Source organism: Rhodamnia argentea, chromosome 2, assembly GCF_020921035.1.
Source record: "Rhodamnia argentea isolate NSW1041297 chromosome 2, ASM2092103v1, whole genome shotgun sequence".
Lineage (NCBI taxonomy): Eukaryota > Viridiplantae > Streptophyta > Magnoliopsida > Myrtales > Myrtaceae > Rhodamnia > Rhodamnia argentea.
This window is the reverse complement of record NC_063151.1, coordinates 33,317,771-33,337,741: the sequence shown is the minus strand read 5'-3', so window position 1 is coordinate 33,337,741 and position 19,971 is coordinate 33,317,771. Positions and strand designations below refer to the sequence as shown.

The window sequence follows — 19,971 nt, the reverse complement described above, 5'->3', positions numbered from 1 at the left end:
TGCTCATGTGTTTTGGGGAAGAGAGGATAGCTGTTCCAATTTTTTCTTGTACATGCTTGATTCTAAGAGTTGTGCTGAATGAAATGTGCAGGGCCTCTGCATATATATAAAGGGGATGCATGAAAAAACTTGTCGAATTGAAAAGACTAAAAAGTGTACAGCAACTTTTGGGTGGTATGTCAAATAGAACCGTGATTCATGCATTTTGTTACCTCACTTCATGTTAGCTAATTGCCCTTCTCTTAAGACATTAAAACTCTCGAGACCAAGGATCGCAGTTAGGTAAGGAAACCCTTGTCCAGTTTTAGTCTTGGACTTCTTGCCCAAAACCTGAAGCGGAGCTGAGTGCTGAGCGCTCCTTTGGTTTCACTTGCGGGAATTTATCGAGATGACTATCAACGTCTATGCCCAGAGCATTTGGTCAATCTGCGCTTTCTTCGGCCAGATTCTATTAATCTTATGGTTGCCCGCTTTGTTCTTTCCTTTATGCTTTTGTGATGCTTCAAACTGGTCTAAAGTGGTTTCCGACAGTAGAAGAGGATCCCACTTCCTTTTTTGGAGGTACTGTTAACATGGGCAAGTTTTAAACGTTCCGTTGTTATTGGGGATGGGGAACTGAAAATGCGTCCCCCATCGATACCCATATTAACAGGAGACAGGTCGAAGTTATTATGGACTCTAAAGAAGAGGAAAGGAAATGTAGAATTCTTAGTTGTACTGGTTAAAGTATGAGGTAACTTTTTGTTGGACACGAAGATGATGAAGGATCCACCTAGAGTTAACCCCTCAAAGTGACCTTCACTTTGTCTCAGAGATTCCTTCTGTTTATACTGCTGATGAAATGTTGTTCTCTCTTTGCCGTCCCTGAATTAGTTTTTATGTGATTCGACGGCATAAACTCAACTGAGCGTGCAACGTGGGATGGATGGTCGTAGTAAGTCCTCCAATGAACTTGGAGAGGATTAATCTGTCTGTTTGTCGCCCGAAAGGTGTATAATCTCTGTCTCTCTCGTTAACTACATCACGCTGCCAAGGCTGAGTCGAATCGGGTTCCCGGATTTCGGGAGTGTGTAATAGTAGTAGTGAGTCAAGGCACCGCTGTGATTTCGTGTTCTGCTGTGGATTACTTGACAGTTCCATTTCTCAAGGAAGGGCCAGAAGGACCAACCTTGGCAACAATAAGTTGCAGCAATTTCATGTTCTGTTGACCCGGCTTGACTTGATCTCAAGAGAACGTCTAACCGTATGAACGTCTATATCAAAAGAGCTACCACGTAATCTCATATAGCAAAGCAGTGCGGAATTGACATGTACATTCTGAATCCAAATGACGAAACCCTACCAATATAATATCTAGTGTTGGTAAAATTTTCCCACACAATAAAGCTGTCAAATTCAGACCTTAGTCGACTATCCATTAATCTACTTGCTTTCTCTATTTTATTCCCCACTGTTTTTGCTCATTTCTACTCGACATTGAAAAATTATGAGAATTTAAGGTCACTGTGGAAAAAAAGGAACTCTTCAAATAATCCGATACTTTGATAATGTTGCGATTTCGGTAAAGTATAAGTATACGCTCACTATTTTCGGTCTAGAGATGCCCTTTTTGCTTCCCAAGTCCGATTTCAAGGATATGGAAAAGAACAATAATTTGTTTACCATCAAAATAAATTTTGGAAAAAAAAAACTTTTTAAAATCAAACGGGCCGTAAAAAATATATTCGTTTAGAAGCTTCTTGGTTTGTCGGTTGTAATTATACTTTTGGATAAGCACAAGGGGCCAGCCGATATCACGAGGTCAAGAATTGTGGGTAGTCCAACTTGGACGCCATCAAAATTTTCCACAGCTATAGTATGCTTTTTGGATAATTTTTTATTCTTTTTTGTTTTTGTTTTTTTAGCTGTAATTGCCTTCTTTAATGATTAATCATAGTATTTATATATAGGCCGATGGCTCAGTGTCAGTGTCAGTGTCAGTGCCAGTGTCATTCTAGCTCGCGGGTTAAATGATCATGATCCATCTTTTTGCAACTTTCTTCGTGCGTTACCGGATCTTGGGATCCAAATAAAAGTGCGGACTGTCATAATTACTAAAGTCAGTGCGATCAGCTCGATTCTTGCTTCGAGAAGCGAGAAAATTCACGCGGAAAAAAAAAAAAAAACAAAGAAGAAGAGGAGGAGGATGGTAGCACGAATGATTCTTAAACTCTAGTTCAACGTGTGATATTGTCCGAGAATTTTGAATTTGTGAAAACGTGATCTCGAACTTTAACTTAATGTGCAATGCTATTTTTAGGGTTCTAACTTGTTCGGTATGGTTCATGAACTGTTAATAAATATTCAATGTAATTTTCATATTATAAGAAAGTTTAAAAGTTCAAGGATGATATTATACAAAATTAACGGTTCGGGAATAACATTGTACATTGGACCAAAATTCATGAACCACACTGAAAAAATAAAAATAAAATAAAAATCGAGGACAACATTACACAAGTAGGGGTTTGCAACCGAACCGGGTTTACTCGGAAACCGAACCGGACCACCCAAATAACGGGTTCGAGAATCAATTCTTGTTCAAATCGGTCCAGGAATAGGTTCTAATGATTTGGAGCTAATCCAGATCCCGATTCCAAGTGAAGACCCACTTGGGAACCGGATCAATTGTCGAACCGATTTTTAACTACTGTTAAAAAAGAAAACCTAATCTCGCTCACCCCATTTTCCCTTTGTTTTTGGTGGACTTTAATTTCTATTGCTCATATTAGGAATTGTTGTTTTTTGATAATAGCGAGTTTTATTATTCATCTTTTATTTTGAATTGTTTAATTGCTATTCGTATTATTTTGCTAGAAAAAATGAAATCAGAAAAAGAAACAAAAGAAAAACGGGTTCTTGGATAGACCCTAGAACCGGATCGAAAAAGCGGACTATGTTCCAAAATAGGTTCCAGGACAAAAATGATAGATTCCAGATTTCAAAAATTGGAAACCAGTTATAACGGGATAGGTTTCGGGTTCTAGATCTAGAACCTATCCACTCGGATCATGCTCACCGCTAATTACAAGCTTATGAAGAACTTGGAACTATCACCATAGTTGATGAGGATAACCATAACTAATGGCTCCGATTATTGTAATTCCTTAGATGACTAGGGTTACGCGTCCTAAAATCTTGTGCTAATACAAGCTTTTCCCTTAATCTAGTCAATATGACGTACATAACTATACGCATCATATGTGTTAAGTTTGAACTATGTAGACCAGACATGTACATGCCTTGTTCATTGGTTGCGTCAAGTAAGGACGCGAAGATGATTTACACAAGTCAAAGCTTTTGAGTGTCGTTACCCTTGTCGTTACCCTTGTTGTGTTAGAAATTGTTATCTTGATGTTCTTTTTCCTTTTTCTTACTTTTCTCCCGTTTGGGAGTTTTTCTCTTCCAATTTAACCTAAATCTTGAAGTTTCTATCTCTCTCTCTCTTTTCGAAAGATTTCTATCTCGATCTAGTTTAGATTTGAGATTTTATGTGTGTATGTTTTTGAGGTTTCGCTCTCCTTGGGTTTGTCGATGAACAAATCTAGTTTCGAAGGAGATCAGAAGAGTTCACTCGTGTCAAATTTATGCTCATTCGACCTTTTTACTCTACTTTGTGATGGTGTTAGGAACGCCAAACATAGGCGTGCATTGCCGAAAAGCAAAGCCGTAGCAATAAATAGAGTTCTTGGTGTGTACTCATTGTTGAAGACAGATTCGGTAATCAACCACCAATTATGGTGTGAAAAAGTCATAGATCTGCTCTTTGAGCACGTCACTCGTATTTATTTTGTTATTCGGAGCTTGTTTTGTTCCCAAGTCGCATGGGATGTATTTTGATTTGCAGTTGAACTGCGATATTTCTCACCTATATTTTAAGAAAGTGGATGAAACTTTTGATAATAATAAAAAAAAAGGGTTGATGAAGAGTTTGCCCTCCAAACCTAACATCGATCTCGCAAAAGAGAAGGTGAATTTCGTCAATGGACCGAACAGGAGACTAAACAACGGAGGTTTTTCAGGCACAATGTCGAGTTATACAGCTTCATCGGAGGACATCAAATTCTAGTCCCGACAAGCTTTTTTATTTTTCCCCCTTTTTAAGATGAAAAAATGTTTTAAATTTGGGAATATACAAGGGCACGGAATACAATTAATTTCCAATGAACAGAAAAGTTAGACAAGAAATTGATGACGTGGCACGTGACCAATGAGAATCTTCACAAAGTCACAACCAATCATATTAGCCTCTGCACTTGAGGAGCGACGGCCCAATCCGTTACGGCTGTCGAGCAAGCATTCGACAGAATTAATTGTCTTTTTACAAACAATTATGTTTCGTTTTTGTTCGTGAAAGGAATTTGCTTAATCTCGAATGTTGGCCGTCTGATTGTACCTTCAAGGTTGAAAGGAGCTCGATTACGTAACCCCTTATCTTCAATTTTTTGTTTCCCTCGAAATATACAGTTAAATTAAGCTTTATCGACACATTTCGTATGGTGTTCGAGAGTTTTACATCGACGTCTTTTGTTCTTGTGGCTTGAAATGCCGAAGAAATTCTCGACATAAATGACTCCTTGGATGATCATCTATTAACTCCTTAATTAATCATTGCTTCGATTATTAAGAGAAGTTTAAAAAAACAAACTCGAAGAGTTCTTTCCTAAATAATGAGATGAAAATGATTGATGACAACGTAAAAATAGAGTATAAGTAATTTCTTTTATCGAAACATAAAAAATAACATAGCATAGGGTTTTGATTGATTCGGACAATTTATATACACAGGGCACGTTTCGTTTGACTTTCGAAATGAGTTTTGAGAAAATGCAAATATCTTTAGCCTAATGGACTTTGAGGAAATGCAAATGGCCTTCAACTAAAACTCACTTGAAAGACAACTTTAGATCGAGTAGTATTTGGCAAAAAAATAATTGGAAAGGACTTTGGCTAGAATTATTTCATTTTTTTTATTAAAATATCAAAACCCTTTGCCAACAGTGAGTCGGATCTAGTGTCGATGGCGCTTGGCTAAGTCTACCTAAGTTGTGCGACCCAAGGACAAACGCCGAAGGTCACGAGACCTAGGCTGCCATTGCCTAGGTCACGCTACACAAAGCGACCCTCGACATGGTCGCCCGACACACCTAACCGTTGTCAAGGTCGCATGACCAAGGCTACCCTTGTCGAAGGTCGCCCGACCACAGGGCGCCCTTACTAGGGGTCCCCTAGTAAGGGCTCGCCGGCCCTCGAGTCAGATTTACCCTCGCCGCCTCTCTTCCGATCACCCTAGCTCAAGAAGGAAGATGAACAACGATCTAAGGTTTCACTTTTTAAGAGGGGTAAAATTAGATTTTTAGTAAAGTTTTGGGGGAAAAATAGGCAACTGGCTATTTTTCAATAATGCTAAAATCTCAATATTAGTCCCTATCAGCATTGAGCTTTCCGTACTACCAAGGCCAACTTTCACCCTTAAACTCTTTGAGAGTGGTTGCCAAGCATCCAAAATTTTTCCCTACGAGCTTTCAAGATGCTGAACCAAACGCACCCATAATCTTATACCTTTACTTTATTTTTTGCAGTTGATTCCATTTACCATACTACATACAAAACATCTTCATACGAGAGAGGTAAAACAAATTGGACCGCTCAATCATAGTAATCATGCCAATTAAAGGGGTCAAGAAAAATTATTGAACGCGACAACATAAAAAACTTTCGGTACATTATGGGACCCCGGTGGCAAGGGACGAGACGGTTCGGGATAGAACGGGACACGAGTCCGAGTCCTAAGGCCTCGTTCGGTCGTGCGGATGGAACCGGATCACGCGAAGAATAACGCAGATGTCAATGCTCAAATGCAATGCATTCATCAGAACATATGTACCAAATTTTTTATACTGTTTTCTCTCTCTCTCTATTCCTTCCCTCTAAGCGAAGCCAGGATCCAAATTTGCCAGCTAATTAAATAATCTGTACTCGTGAACTTCTCTGTCAGCGTGAAAACGATGTCGTTTGGTCGCTGTCCTCCATCTTCCCCGCCAGTTCACAACCATAATTATAATCTGATTATTGCTCTAATCATGACAAAAGAATGAAGCCAACTCTGCAGCGCGAGAGAGACAGAGAGGCCAGTGCAGCCCAGCAAATCTAAGGTCATGTTCGAGCTGTGACGAAATGATTGGCATCGTTTTGAAGAACCCAAAGCTAAAAACCAGATCCGAAACTGAACCAGCATCAAAGCAGCAGATCCCGAGGAAGAAGACGATGGGGAATGCTCCAAACCCCCCCACCCCAAAGAAGAAAACGACAAGAAAGAAAGGGAGAATTCATCATAACTCTAAGCTGAAGGAGCACACGACTGCTAAAAATCCTGAGCAAGAATGATTACTCTCCACAAATCGAGAAATTACACGCACACTTGACTTGATCAGTGGACAAAAGGGCAAAAACCAAAAAGTATATCCAAAGCGAAACCCGATTTCACAACTTAGTATGTACCTGCAACTTATTGCTTATCGCCTTCGTCGTCATCGTTATCACGAGTCAGTGGGATGATTATGGTGATGATCATCTTCTCCATCACTCCCCCCGCCGCCGTCGCCCGTAGCTTGGCCCTGCTTGTGGTGGTGGTGGTGGTGGTGCTGTTGCTGCTGCTGCTCCAAATTCATCCCCAGATTGACCCTCCCGCTATTACCACCACCACTGCCGTATCCACCTCCTAGTGCTCCCATGATCCCCATACTCGTCGTCTCCGTCATCCCTAGTCCCATTGGCTGTTGTACTATCATCGAACCCGCTAGCTGTACCGGCGTCAGCCTCCCCCCTCCCGGAAAGTTCACCCTTTGCATCGCCGCCCCTCCCGCCCCCGCCGGGAACGTCCACATCGAGGCCTCGTGCATCCCGGCCCCCGGGGCGGCCACCGCGGCTCCCCCTCCTCCGCCCCCCACCGGCAGCATCCAGAACGTGCTCCCGCCGTTCGTGGTGGCGGGCGCCACTGCCCACATGGCGGGAGCTGGCAGGACCCCCGACGAGGACCGGGCCGAGGTGGGTACTTGTTCTTGCATTCCGGGCCTTCCGGATTTGTTACCGGCCTGCAAAGCCGCGGAGGCTGCGTCGGGGCTGCTCTGGTGGGAGGACTCTTTGAAGAGGTCTTCCCTGAACGTCTTCGTCATGTAGCTGTCTCCGGGATTATCGCTGTTGCCGCCGCCGCCGCCGGCCTGGTCCGAGCCGAGGACCTGCGTGTACAATTGGTGGTGGAACCCGAGCGCCCCGCCGCCGCCGGCAAGAAGCCGCCTACCCGCGTCGCCGCCGTCGCCGTAGAGGCTGAGACCGCCGTGGAAGGACAGTGGGGCGGACTTGGAGGGCGGGGCGGAGATGGTGGACCCACTGCTGCGGATGGAGACGTTGAGGGTGGAGAAGTTGGCGGGGATGGTGCCTGTTCCGGTGGCGGCGATGATAGCGGGCTCGGCCTGCTGGAGGAGCCACTCGATGGTCTCGCCGTCGGACTTGTGGCCCAGCTCGCGGGTGAGCTGGAAGACGCGGGCGGCGCAGACGGCGGGCATCCGGATGCGGCGGCCGCGGCCGTCGACCTTGGTGTGGCGGTCCTTGGTGGGCCTCTTGGCGGCCTTGGTAATGGCGGTGGTGGGGTTGGAACCGGGAGAAGTAGAGCTGGGAGGGAGGGAGGGGGGGTTAGGGGGCTTAGTTGGGGGTTGGATAGAGATGGAGCCCATGAATGGGCCATGGAGGGTTGACCCGTGAGAGTGACCGGGTTCTGCAGCAGAATTGGAGGAAGAAGAGAGAGGGACCAGTTGCAGAGAAGCGGTGGGGGCAGAGTCGTGCTTGTGGTGGTCGGAGCCCGAATTGCTGCTGCTTTGGTTGGTGTTGCTCTGGGACTCCATAGCTTCTCGTAATTGGGTAATTCAAACACAATTCATCATCATCAAGCTGGAACCACCCTCGCTCCGATTTTCAGGACACATGGTGGGGGCGATCCTGAGCTGCTTCTTCCGACAGGGGCCTCCCTTGCAACTTCCCTTCCTTCCTTCTTCCTCCTGCTGCCGCTGCAGCAAAGATATTGTGGAGAGAGAAAGAGAGAGAATATTAAAAAAGGGCACCAAAAAAAATAAAAAAATGAGGAGAGTGGATTGGTTATGGCGAGGAGGGAAATCGAAAGAGGCAGACACAAGAGGACCAGTGGAAGTGCGTGGGGATCTTGTTTTTCTTTCTTGTGATTGACTGCTGTCTTCTCTGTTTGTAGAGAGAGAAGAGTAGGTGGGAGAAGGAGAAGGAGGAGGAGGAGGAAGCTAGAGAGAGAGAAAGAGAGAGAAAGAATCGAGTGTGAGCTGGGGTTGGGTGATGGGGTCCAACTGGTTGCAGGTGGGGGACCCTCTCCAATGGAGCCACTGGCCCCCACTCGTTAGGAATTTTCTTTGTTTTTTTCTTACATCATGTGTTTCACGGATGTATGTTATGCATGTGTCTGTCGAATATACGCAGGAATTCGTTTTACAGATACGGGATGGATGAAGGCTGAAGCCAACCCCCTCGTTTACGTTACAAGCCCATCTTCAAACCATCATGCTTTCGACATTACAAAACTCACTTTGCCCGTAACAATCGAGAAACTCGTCTATAGCCCTGTCAAACAGGTGGATTGGGCCAAATTCCGATCTAGTCAGAACATGATTCAATCTAAATTGAACCACTTTTATTTTCAATGCAAATTTAATGGCTCGTATTCAATATAGCTTGACAGTATTAGGGAAAAACATACGGATAGAGAAGAGGACAACGATATATATATATTTTTTTATTGGAATGGATAACGTTATATTGACCATATATATATATATATAAACAAATAAAATCAAGTCAGCTCTCTCTTTTTCTTTTTTTTTTTTAAAATCTTTTCCCAGCATGAGGAGGATTGTACTTGCTGGGGCATTTATTTTGAAATTTCCCATCATCGGGGGTTCAAAGAGTTTGCTATTATCCAAAAACTATTTTCCATCTATTTGTCCACGCACTTTGTCCTGTCCGAAAGAGGGCAACAGTGAAAAAAGTCGTAATTAATTTGCGGAGGGGGTCGGACTTTTTTGAGTGGGAGGGGGGGAAAGGGAAAAGTTGAAAACTCGAGGGAAAGAAAAGACAAGAAAGGATAAGAAAATGACCAAATTTTTTTATCAAGGGTCTTTTTGCTGCCCCTTTTTTGGCATCTTTCGTCACTTTTTTGTTTTTTTTGGTTCCCTTCCCTCCTTCGCTCACTCCTCGCTGATTATTGATCCGTGCCACTTTGTTGACAATGACGATCCTGATGACGCTTATTAAGTCTACCATCTCTCTCTCTCTCTCTCTCTCTCTCTCTCTCTCTCTCTCTCTCTCTCTCGTTATCTCGTTAGGATAAGTTTCCAGACTTAATTGGATCCGTTTAACGTTTTCAGAGCATAATCGCACTTCCGTAACAAGTTTTAGAACTTCTAATGCTCTCTATTCCTTTCTAAACCAAATTTACTCGGCGGTCGCTCGAGAACACCCGTTAATATGTCCTTTTTTTTCCATAAGTGAAGGAGAGCGAAAATGAATGACCGACATTGATTGTATAATAGGTATTTATTATAATACACGTGTTTTCACACTGCTCGCGAGATATTCATAGTTTACTCGGCGTATAGAGTGAAATGTTTAATCAGATCCGAACTCTGCATGAGTCCAGGTTAATCGGAGACGTCGACCGCGGGAGTCTAGTCTCGGGTGGGCCCCGCCGATCGGTTCGGGACACGGTGCATACTAATCAACCTGGCCTGAAGTCACGTTGAGGGGTGTCCCCTACAACTCCACCCGCGTTTCGTTGTTCGCAGTTCATAGTTCTCTCCACATGAAACAGCAAAGTTAGCCGGCATGGCTCAAACTTTACCAAGCGTGCCGAAGACAAAACCGAGCGGAGGACGACTTTGTAGTTCGATTTTACTCATCCTGGCCAAGAGGCGGGGGAGAGAGAGAGAGAGAGAGGGCGGGGGAGCGACCAAGTAGCAATGAATCGAGTGCAGACAAAAAGGGTACTGCAGAATCAACAGAGCCTCCTCATAAATGCTCTGGTTCTCATATGAAATTCACCACCCTCGCGCCAGATCTTTACTTCAGGGTCCCCTACGACTCTAAACTCTTATCGGTCCACTCCCTCCCTCTCCTCGATCATTGAGCAACAGCCACTCATTTTCCCCTCTCTTTCTCCTCCCTGTCCTCCCTTGCACGTCACAGAAACCCACGAGTCAAAAACTCCTTCCGCTCCGCTCCCCTCCCCTCTCCCCCTGGCACTGTTTGATGAAAACATGTTGTTCGTTACTTGCTCATTCACAAGGGTCCGACCCTCGCCGTTGTGGCATTTCGTCGAACACCTTGCGATCCCAATTCCCCGTGCACGTCGCCACCCTTCTTCGGCATTGTAACCACAAGATCGAACCGAACAGCGCGTGATGCAGGTCGGTCTGAGCATCTCATGCCCGGTCGGAAAAAGAAGAGGCAGATACGAGGTCAAAATTGGGGTCCGACCGGCCCGGGGCTTTCGAGTTTTCCAATCTAAAACGGACGCCCACGGCTCGGGCGCTGACCCGTGGCGGACCCAAGATTCTTTGAAAAATGTCAGGAACGTCGCGATGCGAGGAGAGAAGAAGTACTAAAGTTAGGGATTTTGCAGTACGGGGTTGCGAATTCTATCCCACTTGAGAGAGATGAATACAGCAAACGTGTGACCGTAAGATTTCAAGTTTTAAGAATCGACCGCACGTAAATACAAAAACATACCCGCCGCCTAAAGCAAACAAGAATTCATCCGGGGAGTCAAATGAAATATGGAAAAGCAACATGACAGAGAGAGAGAGAGAGAGAGAGAGACGAGTTTGGTGGGACCACGGCAACATGGCAATTATGGTACGACATTCAAAGCAGAAGCCAGACAGCTCAGATGAGCATCTAATGACGGGAGACAGCTCATTCCCCAACACCAGCCCCAACTCTTCCTTTTCTTTCCTTTCTAAAATTTTTTGTGATTTCTCTCACTTTCTCTTTTTGCCTTTTTATTTTTTTTTTATAACCGAAATTTCTCACGTACAATAAACTATTCCACGGGATAATAAAAAATTTTCCAATACCACCGGATAAGTCCCCAAGACGTGATTGCTAGAAGTCAAATTTGGGACTCATCAATTTAACTGTCTAAAATCTAGGCGTCTTATCAACTCGTCCGATGCCTCGTTGGCGGTCTAATTTGCCTCATTGTTTTCGGTTGGGCCAAATTTTCAAATCACAGCCCTGAGAAGTGAGCCCCCCCACCCCCCAATGGAATAATACAGCAACAAAAAATTTGTGCCAACTTGGCAGCAGACTACTACTTATTATAGGCTGCTCACAGGGGCATCGGCCAGTCAACTCCACCTTGCTCCACTTCAAAAAAGGCCAAAAAAAAAAAAAAGGCACAAAAGACGCGAACTTTGTAATCTTTTGGTGAAACACGTTTGACAAAGTCCAAGTTGAGTCGCCTGAAAGCAAAAAACCCACCTCAGATTCCCCATCACACGCACCTTTTTTTTTTTCCTCACATCAGCAACTTTTTTTTTTTGTGGGGAGGGGGATTAATTTATGTCTCAATTATTGGGAAAAGCATGTTTTTTTTCTTCCATCTCTACGAGGGGCAAGAGGATATGGACAGGTTAAATCGTTGTTGTTGTTGCTCGGGCTATGCGGGGAGAGCTAATTTTTTTTTGCCCCCATATAAAAGATTAATCCCATTCTTCGAGATTCTCAGACATGCCTATGGGGAAAATGATTGGGACAAAGTACGTACATTGTCGTTCCGACACGTACGGCCCCGTTTACGAGCGGGAAAACTTTGCATGTGGCAAAAGCTTTGTCAACTCCTGAGATGAAATGCAAAGTTTCTTTCAACACGCCCTAAACTTGATGGGTCTTGTACGGACCATTCTGCTATAGCTTACGGACTCTCTCTCTCTCTCTCTCACACACACACATTCCCTTATGTGGAGGTGGGCTTTTTTGTAGAAAGAGAAATAACAAAAATGATCCCCGAAATTTAGCATGACGTGCCGTGCAAACTTTCAATTTGTTCTATTTATTCAATTTAATTTTTGGATTGTATGAAAATGTTCAAATGTTGTCATTTTATTAATTCAAGTTCGAAAATAACGTTGAATATTTTCATATGGTTCGGAGACTAAATTGAACATGTGCCGAAAGTTCGATGACTATGTTAAATAAATTGAAAGTTCAAGAAAAATATTGCACATTGGGCCGAAATTCGTAGTTATTTACGTGATTATCCCTCATACAAATAATGTTGGATCTCTCTTTGCTTTGTCAGCGTGTGATGTTGTGAATTGGGGAGAAAATTTCTTATCTTGTGTATTGATCCAATACGAAGAGAAATCTATTGAAGGTTCAAGCTATTGTCAAAATCGACTAATAACTTATTGAGATTGCCTACGCTCTATCTTAGTCGGGTCTACATCACTAGTTATGTTCAAGTGTCTAATTCGACTTATTATTCGGATCCAATCATGTCAATGTAAATTTTTAAATTGTTGCCAAACATGTTTAAAATGAAGTATTCTAAGTTCGATTATTCGCATGACTTTGGGTTTCGCCAGACATTTCGTTCATGAAAGTCGAATTTTATCAAAGATAGACAGCCCCAAGGCAGAGTCAAATTGTAAGGGATCACTATGTTCAGGACTATCAAGATCAAAACTGATGACCAACTTATCATGACGGGTGGGCTCGACAGGTTTTGTTAAGCCTCCAACCAGGCTTGAAGGTGAAATCAAGAGGCCACAAAAGAAATCTCAAACACTTGCTAAAAAAATAGTTTACAAGAAAGGTCAAAAAAGAAATCCACCAACATAGCAAACTCAATCGAACATAGACTCTCAAGGATACCTACCATTTCTAGAACAACACCAGCAGCTTGAACACATTAATGACTGGTAAAACAAAGCATCTTTTTGGCATGGATGTCCCAAAATTTTGCCCAAAGTTCTACCATCATGTTAGCGAAACTGAGAATCACTCGCAAGATAGGAGAGCACAGCTCATACTGCAGGCAAAATATTTACAAAACTGCACCAGTACCAGAATGTTCTCCTTTTTATTCAGCAAGCTTGATGCAATTTAGCAGTTGCTATTGTACACAAAACCAAACTTTCAGAAGGGTTCAAAACAAACCTACAAGAGGCAAATCACCAAAAGAATATGGCCGTAAGAACAAGCTAATCTCACATGTGTTCTCTTTTCGATTTCTCTGCCCTTTTTCCTACTGTCGGGATTTTTTCAGCAAGTCCAAGAAGAAGATCTCTTAATCACTGGCTTCATCTGCTTGTCCTCTTCCAGGGAAATCATTCCCAAGTGTGAAGGATCCTCCAGCATCATCTTCGCCACCAAATATCCTGCTATAGACCATGTTTGGTACTTTCTTGCCTGCTTGCCAATATATCTACCTAGTGTACCATCATAATATTCCGGCCAGCTGTCCTTCAACAAACGGGTCTCAGCCAGATCAATTGCTCGTCTCGCAATTTGTGGCCGCCCAGTCTTGATGCAAGCAGCCGTTAACAACCACAGAAGCACTGCATTGGTTATGATGGAGCAACAGTAATACCAAGAGAGAGCTGAGTTAGAAACACAAGCCAAGAATGAGATAGCTTGGAAAAAGTCTGAAAGAAGAGTCAGGACTTGGATCTGCTTTTATTAAAATGCCTAAAACTGAATCATGCTCAAGGATTCACAACTGAAATAATCAGTCTCAAGGTTATTGTGGAGATCCTACAGCCATCCCTTTCATACTACAAGAGTTCTTACTGTGGGGGCACCCGATTCAAAGGAGCTGTCTATTAAACGGTTGAAAGTTATTTAGAAAAAATCCTAGACCCTTGGCTCGTTCGTACGCTAGACCTGGACTTCATACGTAGTAGCGGCTACAGCAGGAAGTAAATCGGGTTCAAAGAAGTATGGTGGATCCTATCAAAATCATCAGTTAATTGGAGACCAACCTATCATTGAAGATGATTGAGCTTAATGTGCACTTAAATACAAAGGGTTTCAACAAATTCCAGTGACAAAACTTGGGAAGATTAAGATGTCTCGTTCTCATATCGATTCAGATCAATATCTTTGCGCCCCCCAAATGATCTACCCTGTTTGAAAGCAGGAAATATATGCAAGCAGCAGAAGCATACCATATCCTCCGTCCATAATTTCCAAAAACTTTCTTTTATGTGCATTGATTAATAACAAGCAACTAAGAAATCATAAGCATACCATATCCTTTGTCCATAATTTCCAAAAACTTTCTTTTATGTGCATTTATTAATAACAAGCAACTAAGAAATCATAACTACGGGCAATAAAAGTCAACTTTGGGGAATCATGCACATAGATGACGTGAATAGCCCGAGTATGCACGTGGGCATAAAGTAAATCACCGAAGCAGTTATATGAGCATATTTCGTCATCATCCAGGTCAAGATGAAGCAGCTATCTGAATCTCAACCACACTAGCTTTGACTTTGCCCCACTGCCAAGGCAAGTAGGTGAAATTGTGGTTTCATTCGCTTAGTTACTCTTTTAAGTAACATAAAGCATTTATCTGGTTTCAAGTAACTGGTGCCTCTAGGCTTGCAGTCAATTTTTGCTTTGCCTCCGTGAAGGCTTTATTATATTAAATCTGAGTGTTATTAGTAAAGATCTTCTTAAGAAAACATTCCAAGTCCACAAAATGATCAGACACCCAGTTTCCACACACAATTAAGGAAGAAGGAAGGAGCATCCCTTGCACACCCAAGGTTTGTGGCTTTACCATTAAATGCTACTTCTTGAACTGTTTTTAATCTCAGTCCTTGCCAACCAAAGAGCTCATAAAAGCACACCCAAGTAAGAAAACAGAACTATCAGTAAACATATTCTCCCACTCCTCCCTTCCCTAAAGCTCTAATGTCATCATATCTGTTAACAGCCACTCATAAATCCATTCATCTTAATCATTGAATACCAACAACGACCAGATTTTTTCAATTGAAAGACGTAGACATGATAATCACATATAAGAAAGTTTCCCAAATGATAAATCTGAATAACTTGAAGGAATATATCAGAAAAGAAAGGAACAGACCTGGCCAAGATCCTCCATTGTGATAACTCCATCTGGTATTCTTAGGATCACAACCAGTCACTATCCGCCATTCATGGCCTTCCAAAGCAGGATAGCTTATTTTTAGAGGCATTTCCCCCACCAACTCCTCCCAGCGAGCTTCTATAAGATCCATAATAGCCATTGATTGCTCCGGAGTAGCAAGTGATGCCAATATTGCTACACAATTACCCAAAGCAAACCATCTGAAATCCATCCTTGCAGGACTGACATTGCCAATAAAGTAACCACCACGCGTCGGCATAAAGTCAAATACCCATTCCGGGATTGAATCAGGAATAACATTAAACTTATTTACTGCAGTATGGGAATATTCCTCAGTTTTATATCGGTATATGTCATTTAGTTGTTGGAAGTCAAGCCAGAAATAACTTCGCATGTGATAGCTCAAGGCATGTAAGCGTTTGACAATTCTCTCGATGCATTCTTTTCCTTCCGCATCATGTTTTAGCATTGCCAAAGCACATCTCAAAGCCATAAAGAAAAGTGCCTGAATTTCTATTGGGTAGCCATAGATGCCCTGTAAATCAGTTCAACGAAAGAGGCGTCAATGCCAACCTTCAAGATAATATAAAGCCAGTAGAAGCCAGCTACAGTACGTGGAAAGAGTATAAAGTCAAAAGACAAACTGAAAACACATCCATATACGATGTTATAAGTTCTTCCCAAGAACTAATGGGAAAATGATTTTAGTTACTAGTGAAGGCAAACGGAAAATCAGATGTATCATCTCATTCTCTTGGCATGCAACACAACTAGAGAAAGTAAAGATTTATCATCTCATTCAATTCTCAGTTGTTAAAACACAAATATGAAAAATTATAGCTGTTAAAGAAGCTGTCTACCATGCAAGTGAGAGATGCACTAAATTGTTAATCCAATTCACATGAAATTGATCATCGGAGACGAAGGAACTCCACGAACCAATAAGTGTGGATGGTCACTTTAATCAGCAGCACATCATTGATAGCACTATCTGAAGGTCAAATTAGGTTTCATTCATGTACAAACTTTCGACTGGTGACATAATCACTTAGTTCTCAATACACTCGACTAAGACCTAAAGGAAAGATAAGGTCAGACTAACAAATAAAAAGCTTGTTGGATAAGAGAAGATAAAGTCCAGTTTGACTAACATTATCCATAATCCTCGTCACTTTCCTCGCATAATTGAATGGAGAGGGAATTCTACAATGACCAGAGCAAGTTATCACCGAAATGGTAATAGTTGCGAGTCTAAGTAATGCTTTGTCAGATCAAGTGAAGGTTACAGATTCCGTTCATTTACTTCCATAAATCTCACCTACAAGGTGGCAGAATTCCCACAATCTAATTAAAACTAGAAATAGTTCATTTAGGCTGATTAGCCAACTTAAAATTTTGAATAAATGTGTGAAAAATACCTTAATGGCTGCCGGTTCACTAACACCCATAATTACAGAGAGGTGGAATGATAGGTAATGAGGGATAGTGAAGTTAGATACAGCCAGAATAGCATTAACATCCACTTACTATTATGACATGTAATGAACAAAAATGGTTATCGAGAGAGGTTTACTCACCATTCTTCGATCAACCATTGAGCAACCATCAGCACAAAGTAAAGTAGGAAAAGTATCGAAACCCTCAGACAGGCAAAGAGAACATATAAGTCTCATCCCCTTCTGACACTCTGGCGTCTCTGCCAAAGACAGATCTCCCGTGGACTTCGTATAGGCACGAAGCAGGATAATCCACCAAAACCCGGAGTCAACTGGTGCAACTCTTCCAATTGCACTCTCGCCAAAATCTGCAACAAGAGTATCTGTTTTCCGTAAAGGATCATGCAAGACTTTGAAGCTAGCTGGCATTGCCCCTTCCCCAAGCTTGAATCTGTCTACTCTTTTCTCCCATCCTTGAAGACGTAAAGTCTTCAACAGGAAATTCTTGACAATATCTGGCTCCCCATTCATTAGAAAAGCCAGTGCACTGGGGACAAAATCCCGAACAAACACCTAAACAAGCACAAGGACGAAAGGAAAGTTTCAAAGCGTTAAACTTTACTGTCTCACCAATCAAGTTACGAGGGCAGTCAAGTTCATCACAATCAACTCTGACAAGCCCAACAAATACTGCACATGATTATCAAAATCTCATCTAGACCACTTTCTCAACTCTTAACTTACCCCTTATCGATACCATCACTACATCATTCTAATCGTATCTATGAATTTCTAGAAATCAGAGGCGAATGGGACTTTTCCACATTTTATCGAGTTCTAATGTCCCAAGCTACAATAGTTTTAATCAGCCAATTTCTAAGGGTCCGCTTTAGCATATAATTTAAGCATTTCTGATCCCTGTTTTGTGATGCATTCCATACAAACTGTAGAATCTGACCCAACACTGAACAGCCTTCATTGTTTGGTCCATTCCTATACCTGGTCATAGTTCAAGACTTCCTCAGAAGCATGGTCAACAGCAGCGATTGTCCCCACTGGTTGACCACGGAAATACACCAGAGATTTTCTTAGAGCCTCCCAGGCATCAGCCACCATAGGATGAGGTTCAAAAGAGTTGCGAGTTGATGATGCTGGGGTGTCAAACCCCGACCTTCTCCCAGGTGAATATGTGCTCTCCAGGTTATCCAATCCAACCCTCGTGAGCCCAATTGAGAGCTCACTGAGGGACCTCTCATCGAAAGATCTCTGCCGCTCGATGTTAAGCTTCGGCTTGTCAAGAAGACGGGAGAAATCCTCGTCAAACATATCATTGATCGAGCAGTGCGAGCTAACATTGCGCATTCCTGTCTCTTTGGTCCCGTCCATGTTTTCTCCTTCTCCTTGTTATCGCTCCTTATAAACCACACAGTGAAAGAGGACTCTGTCTTCCAACATATGAAATCACAGGGTTACTTGATGGTCAAAAGAGATTAGTACAGCAAAAGGAATAAGATCATAGCAGAAGACCAGCTCAAAACCCAAAGTATGCCTGATAGTCTTTCTTTTTGGGTTGCAAGATAATAGCGAAGCCTACTTTTTACCACAATTAGCTGCTGATTACCCTTTCCAAACCAATCAGTCACATTCTTTTTACTATAGAGCAAGATTGTCAACACGAGAAGTTTCAGACAGAGCCCGCAGCTAGAATCTACATGCACATTCTGAATCCTCATATCCTCTACATACAAAGATACCACCAAACGTCGAGGAAAAACATGCGACATTCTCAACGATGACTGCAAAATGCAAAAAAACTAAGCAAACAGATTCCCGACTCTCGAGAAGGGACGCAATATAAACGGCAACACGCACGGCGTCAAATGCGAGATCCACCTCCAAAACGGAGCCAAACGCATGGAGCACCAAAAGGATCAGCTAAATTTGCAGGCTTTGACCAGAGGGTGAAGCTAATTAAGAAAAGACCAGATCTGCCGCACCCGCTAATGCACACCGATCAAAGACCCAAGGGGAAAAACAGCGACGACACCGTCACTCGAAACTCCGAGAACGAGAGACAGGGACCCGAACCTCGAGGGGACGCCGCCGGGCAGGGGAGAAGAGCGAGAGGATATTCTCCGGCCGGTCGCCGGCGCTTTCTCCGCGGATAGGAAATGGGGGAGGGAGAGAGAGGAGGAGGGGGGAAAAAGAGGCATGGCGTCGCGAGCTGTTATTTATAGCAAAGCCCAGGCAGGCAGCCAGACAGATAGAGAGAGAGAGAGAGATCACAAGCTGATTATTTTGGGGATGTTTTAAATGAAAAGTTTTATATTTATGTAAGAGAAGATACCGGCAATAGCCGGTGGAGTGGGGACACGAGGGGTGGGGGCGAAATAGGAAAAATAAAAAATAAAAAAAATTTAGGGCAGTCCTACGTGGATAATAAGGACGCGAGTCTGACCTCGGAGATTGGGGGACCTCCCCAGTGCCAAGTTGGCGATTCGGTCTTTTTATTTTTTTAATTTTTATTTATTTATTTACCGAGGGTTAGGTGGGAAGGCGGGGAGGCAGTGTTCACCGGTCACCGGTAACTACCCTTCTCTCCCCTCTGTATTTACCGAGTATCTCCCCGTTCTCTCGCCGGAGCTGCTCCGGTGAAGTTCCTTTCTTCATCCCGTTTATGGAAATAATATTAGCCATTTTAATTCCTTATCCACAATATTAATTATCCAGTTAAATATATTTCTTTCTTCTTCTTCTTTTTTTTTGGGGGGGAAAGTGGAGATGGAGAGGATAAAGTTATAGGGTTTCCTTTTTTTTTTTTGGTTGGATTTATGCGAAACAATGGTACGAGGAATTCAAAATTTTCACGTGACTATGAAAAATGTTTTCGGTTCCGACCGAGAGCGGTCTCCGGCCCTCGGTCCAAATTTTGAGATCTTGGAAAATAAAGTTTCCAAAAATTGGAGGAATTTCGGATTCCGAAGACAAAGGGGAATGTTCCATCCATAGATAATCGATATTGCGGTCTAAATTGATTTTTTCTCCAGAAAGCATTCACAGTATAGGTTCCTCGAGTTGGAAATAGAATGAAGCATATCCAAAAGTAAAATCACCTTTTTTTCTTTTTGGGTTCGCTTTTTCGAATTGTACCTTGTGTTGTTCGAAAAAAAAAGGGTTTCTTCTCGTGTCTGTTCAAGGGGAATCGTTTAATGAATTGTGTCCATACATGAATCTGAAATTATCCATACTGTCGTGATTTAATTATTGAAATTAGGTTTTTCGAAATTGCTCTTT

At 42.7% G+C, this 19,971-nt stretch overlaps 2 protein-coding genes across 4 annotated transcripts; both read right to left on the bottom strand.

Moving 5' to 3' along the window:
• Positions 1-6,339: 6,339 nt before the first annotated feature.
• On the bottom strand, positions 6,340-8,296 carry LOC115739543 (transcription factor TCP23). Its single transcript, XM_030672687.2, has 2 exons — positions 8,234-8,296; positions 6,340-8,102 (listed from the first exon to the last, which is right to left on the bottom strand). Exon 2 carries the CDS (start codon positions 7,938-7,940, stop codon positions 6,579-6,581), a length of 1,362 nt encoding a protein of 453 aa, XP_030528547.1. The 5' UTR covers positions 7,941-8,102; positions 8,234-8,296; the 3' UTR covers positions 6,340-6,578.
• Positions 8,297-13,180: 4,884 nt separating this feature from the next.
• Positions 13,181-18,917, bottom strand: LOC115739531 (probable alkaline/neutral invertase D). 3 transcript variants are annotated; one of them, XM_030672665.2, is made up of 5 exons: positions 18,766-18,917; positions 17,677-18,118; positions 16,819-17,250; positions 15,218-15,776; positions 13,181-13,676 (listed from the first exon to the last, which is right to left on the bottom strand). In XM_030672665.2, exons 2-5 carry the CDS (start codon positions 18,061-18,063, stop codon positions 13,381-13,383), a joined length of 1,674 nt encoding a protein of 557 aa, XP_030528525.1. In that variant the 5' UTR covers positions 18,064-18,118; positions 18,766-18,917; the 3' UTR covers positions 13,181-13,380. The 3 variants fall into 3 exon arrangements, with proteins under 3 accessions (XP_030528525.1, XP_030528533.1, XP_048131302.1); XM_030672673.2 differs by having other exon boundaries at positions 17,677-18,122; positions 18,766-18,897; XM_048275345.1 differs by lacking the exon at positions 18,766-18,917 and adding an exon at positions 18,549-18,743.
• Between the last annotated feature and the right edge of the window lie 1,054 nt (positions 18,918-19,971).

Bases quoted from the DNA above. Each gene is read 5' to 3' on its own strand.
- LOC115739543 (XM_030672687.2), bottom strand. From the start codon at position 7,940: ATGGAGTCCCAGAGCAACACCAACCAAAGCAGCAGCAATTCGGGCTCC.
- LOC115739531 (XM_030672665.2), bottom strand. From the start codon at position 18,063: ATGGACGGGACCAAAGAGACAGGAATGCGCAATGTTAGCTCGCACTGC. The intron at 17,251-17,676 runs GTATAGGAATGG...GTGCTTGTTTAG, and splicing joins AAGTCTTGAACTATGACCAG to GTGTTTGTTCGGGATTTTGT. The intron at 15,777-16,818 runs GTGAGTAAACCT...ACTGATTTACAG, and splicing joins CAATGGTTGATCGAAGAATG to GGCATCTATGGCTACCCAAT.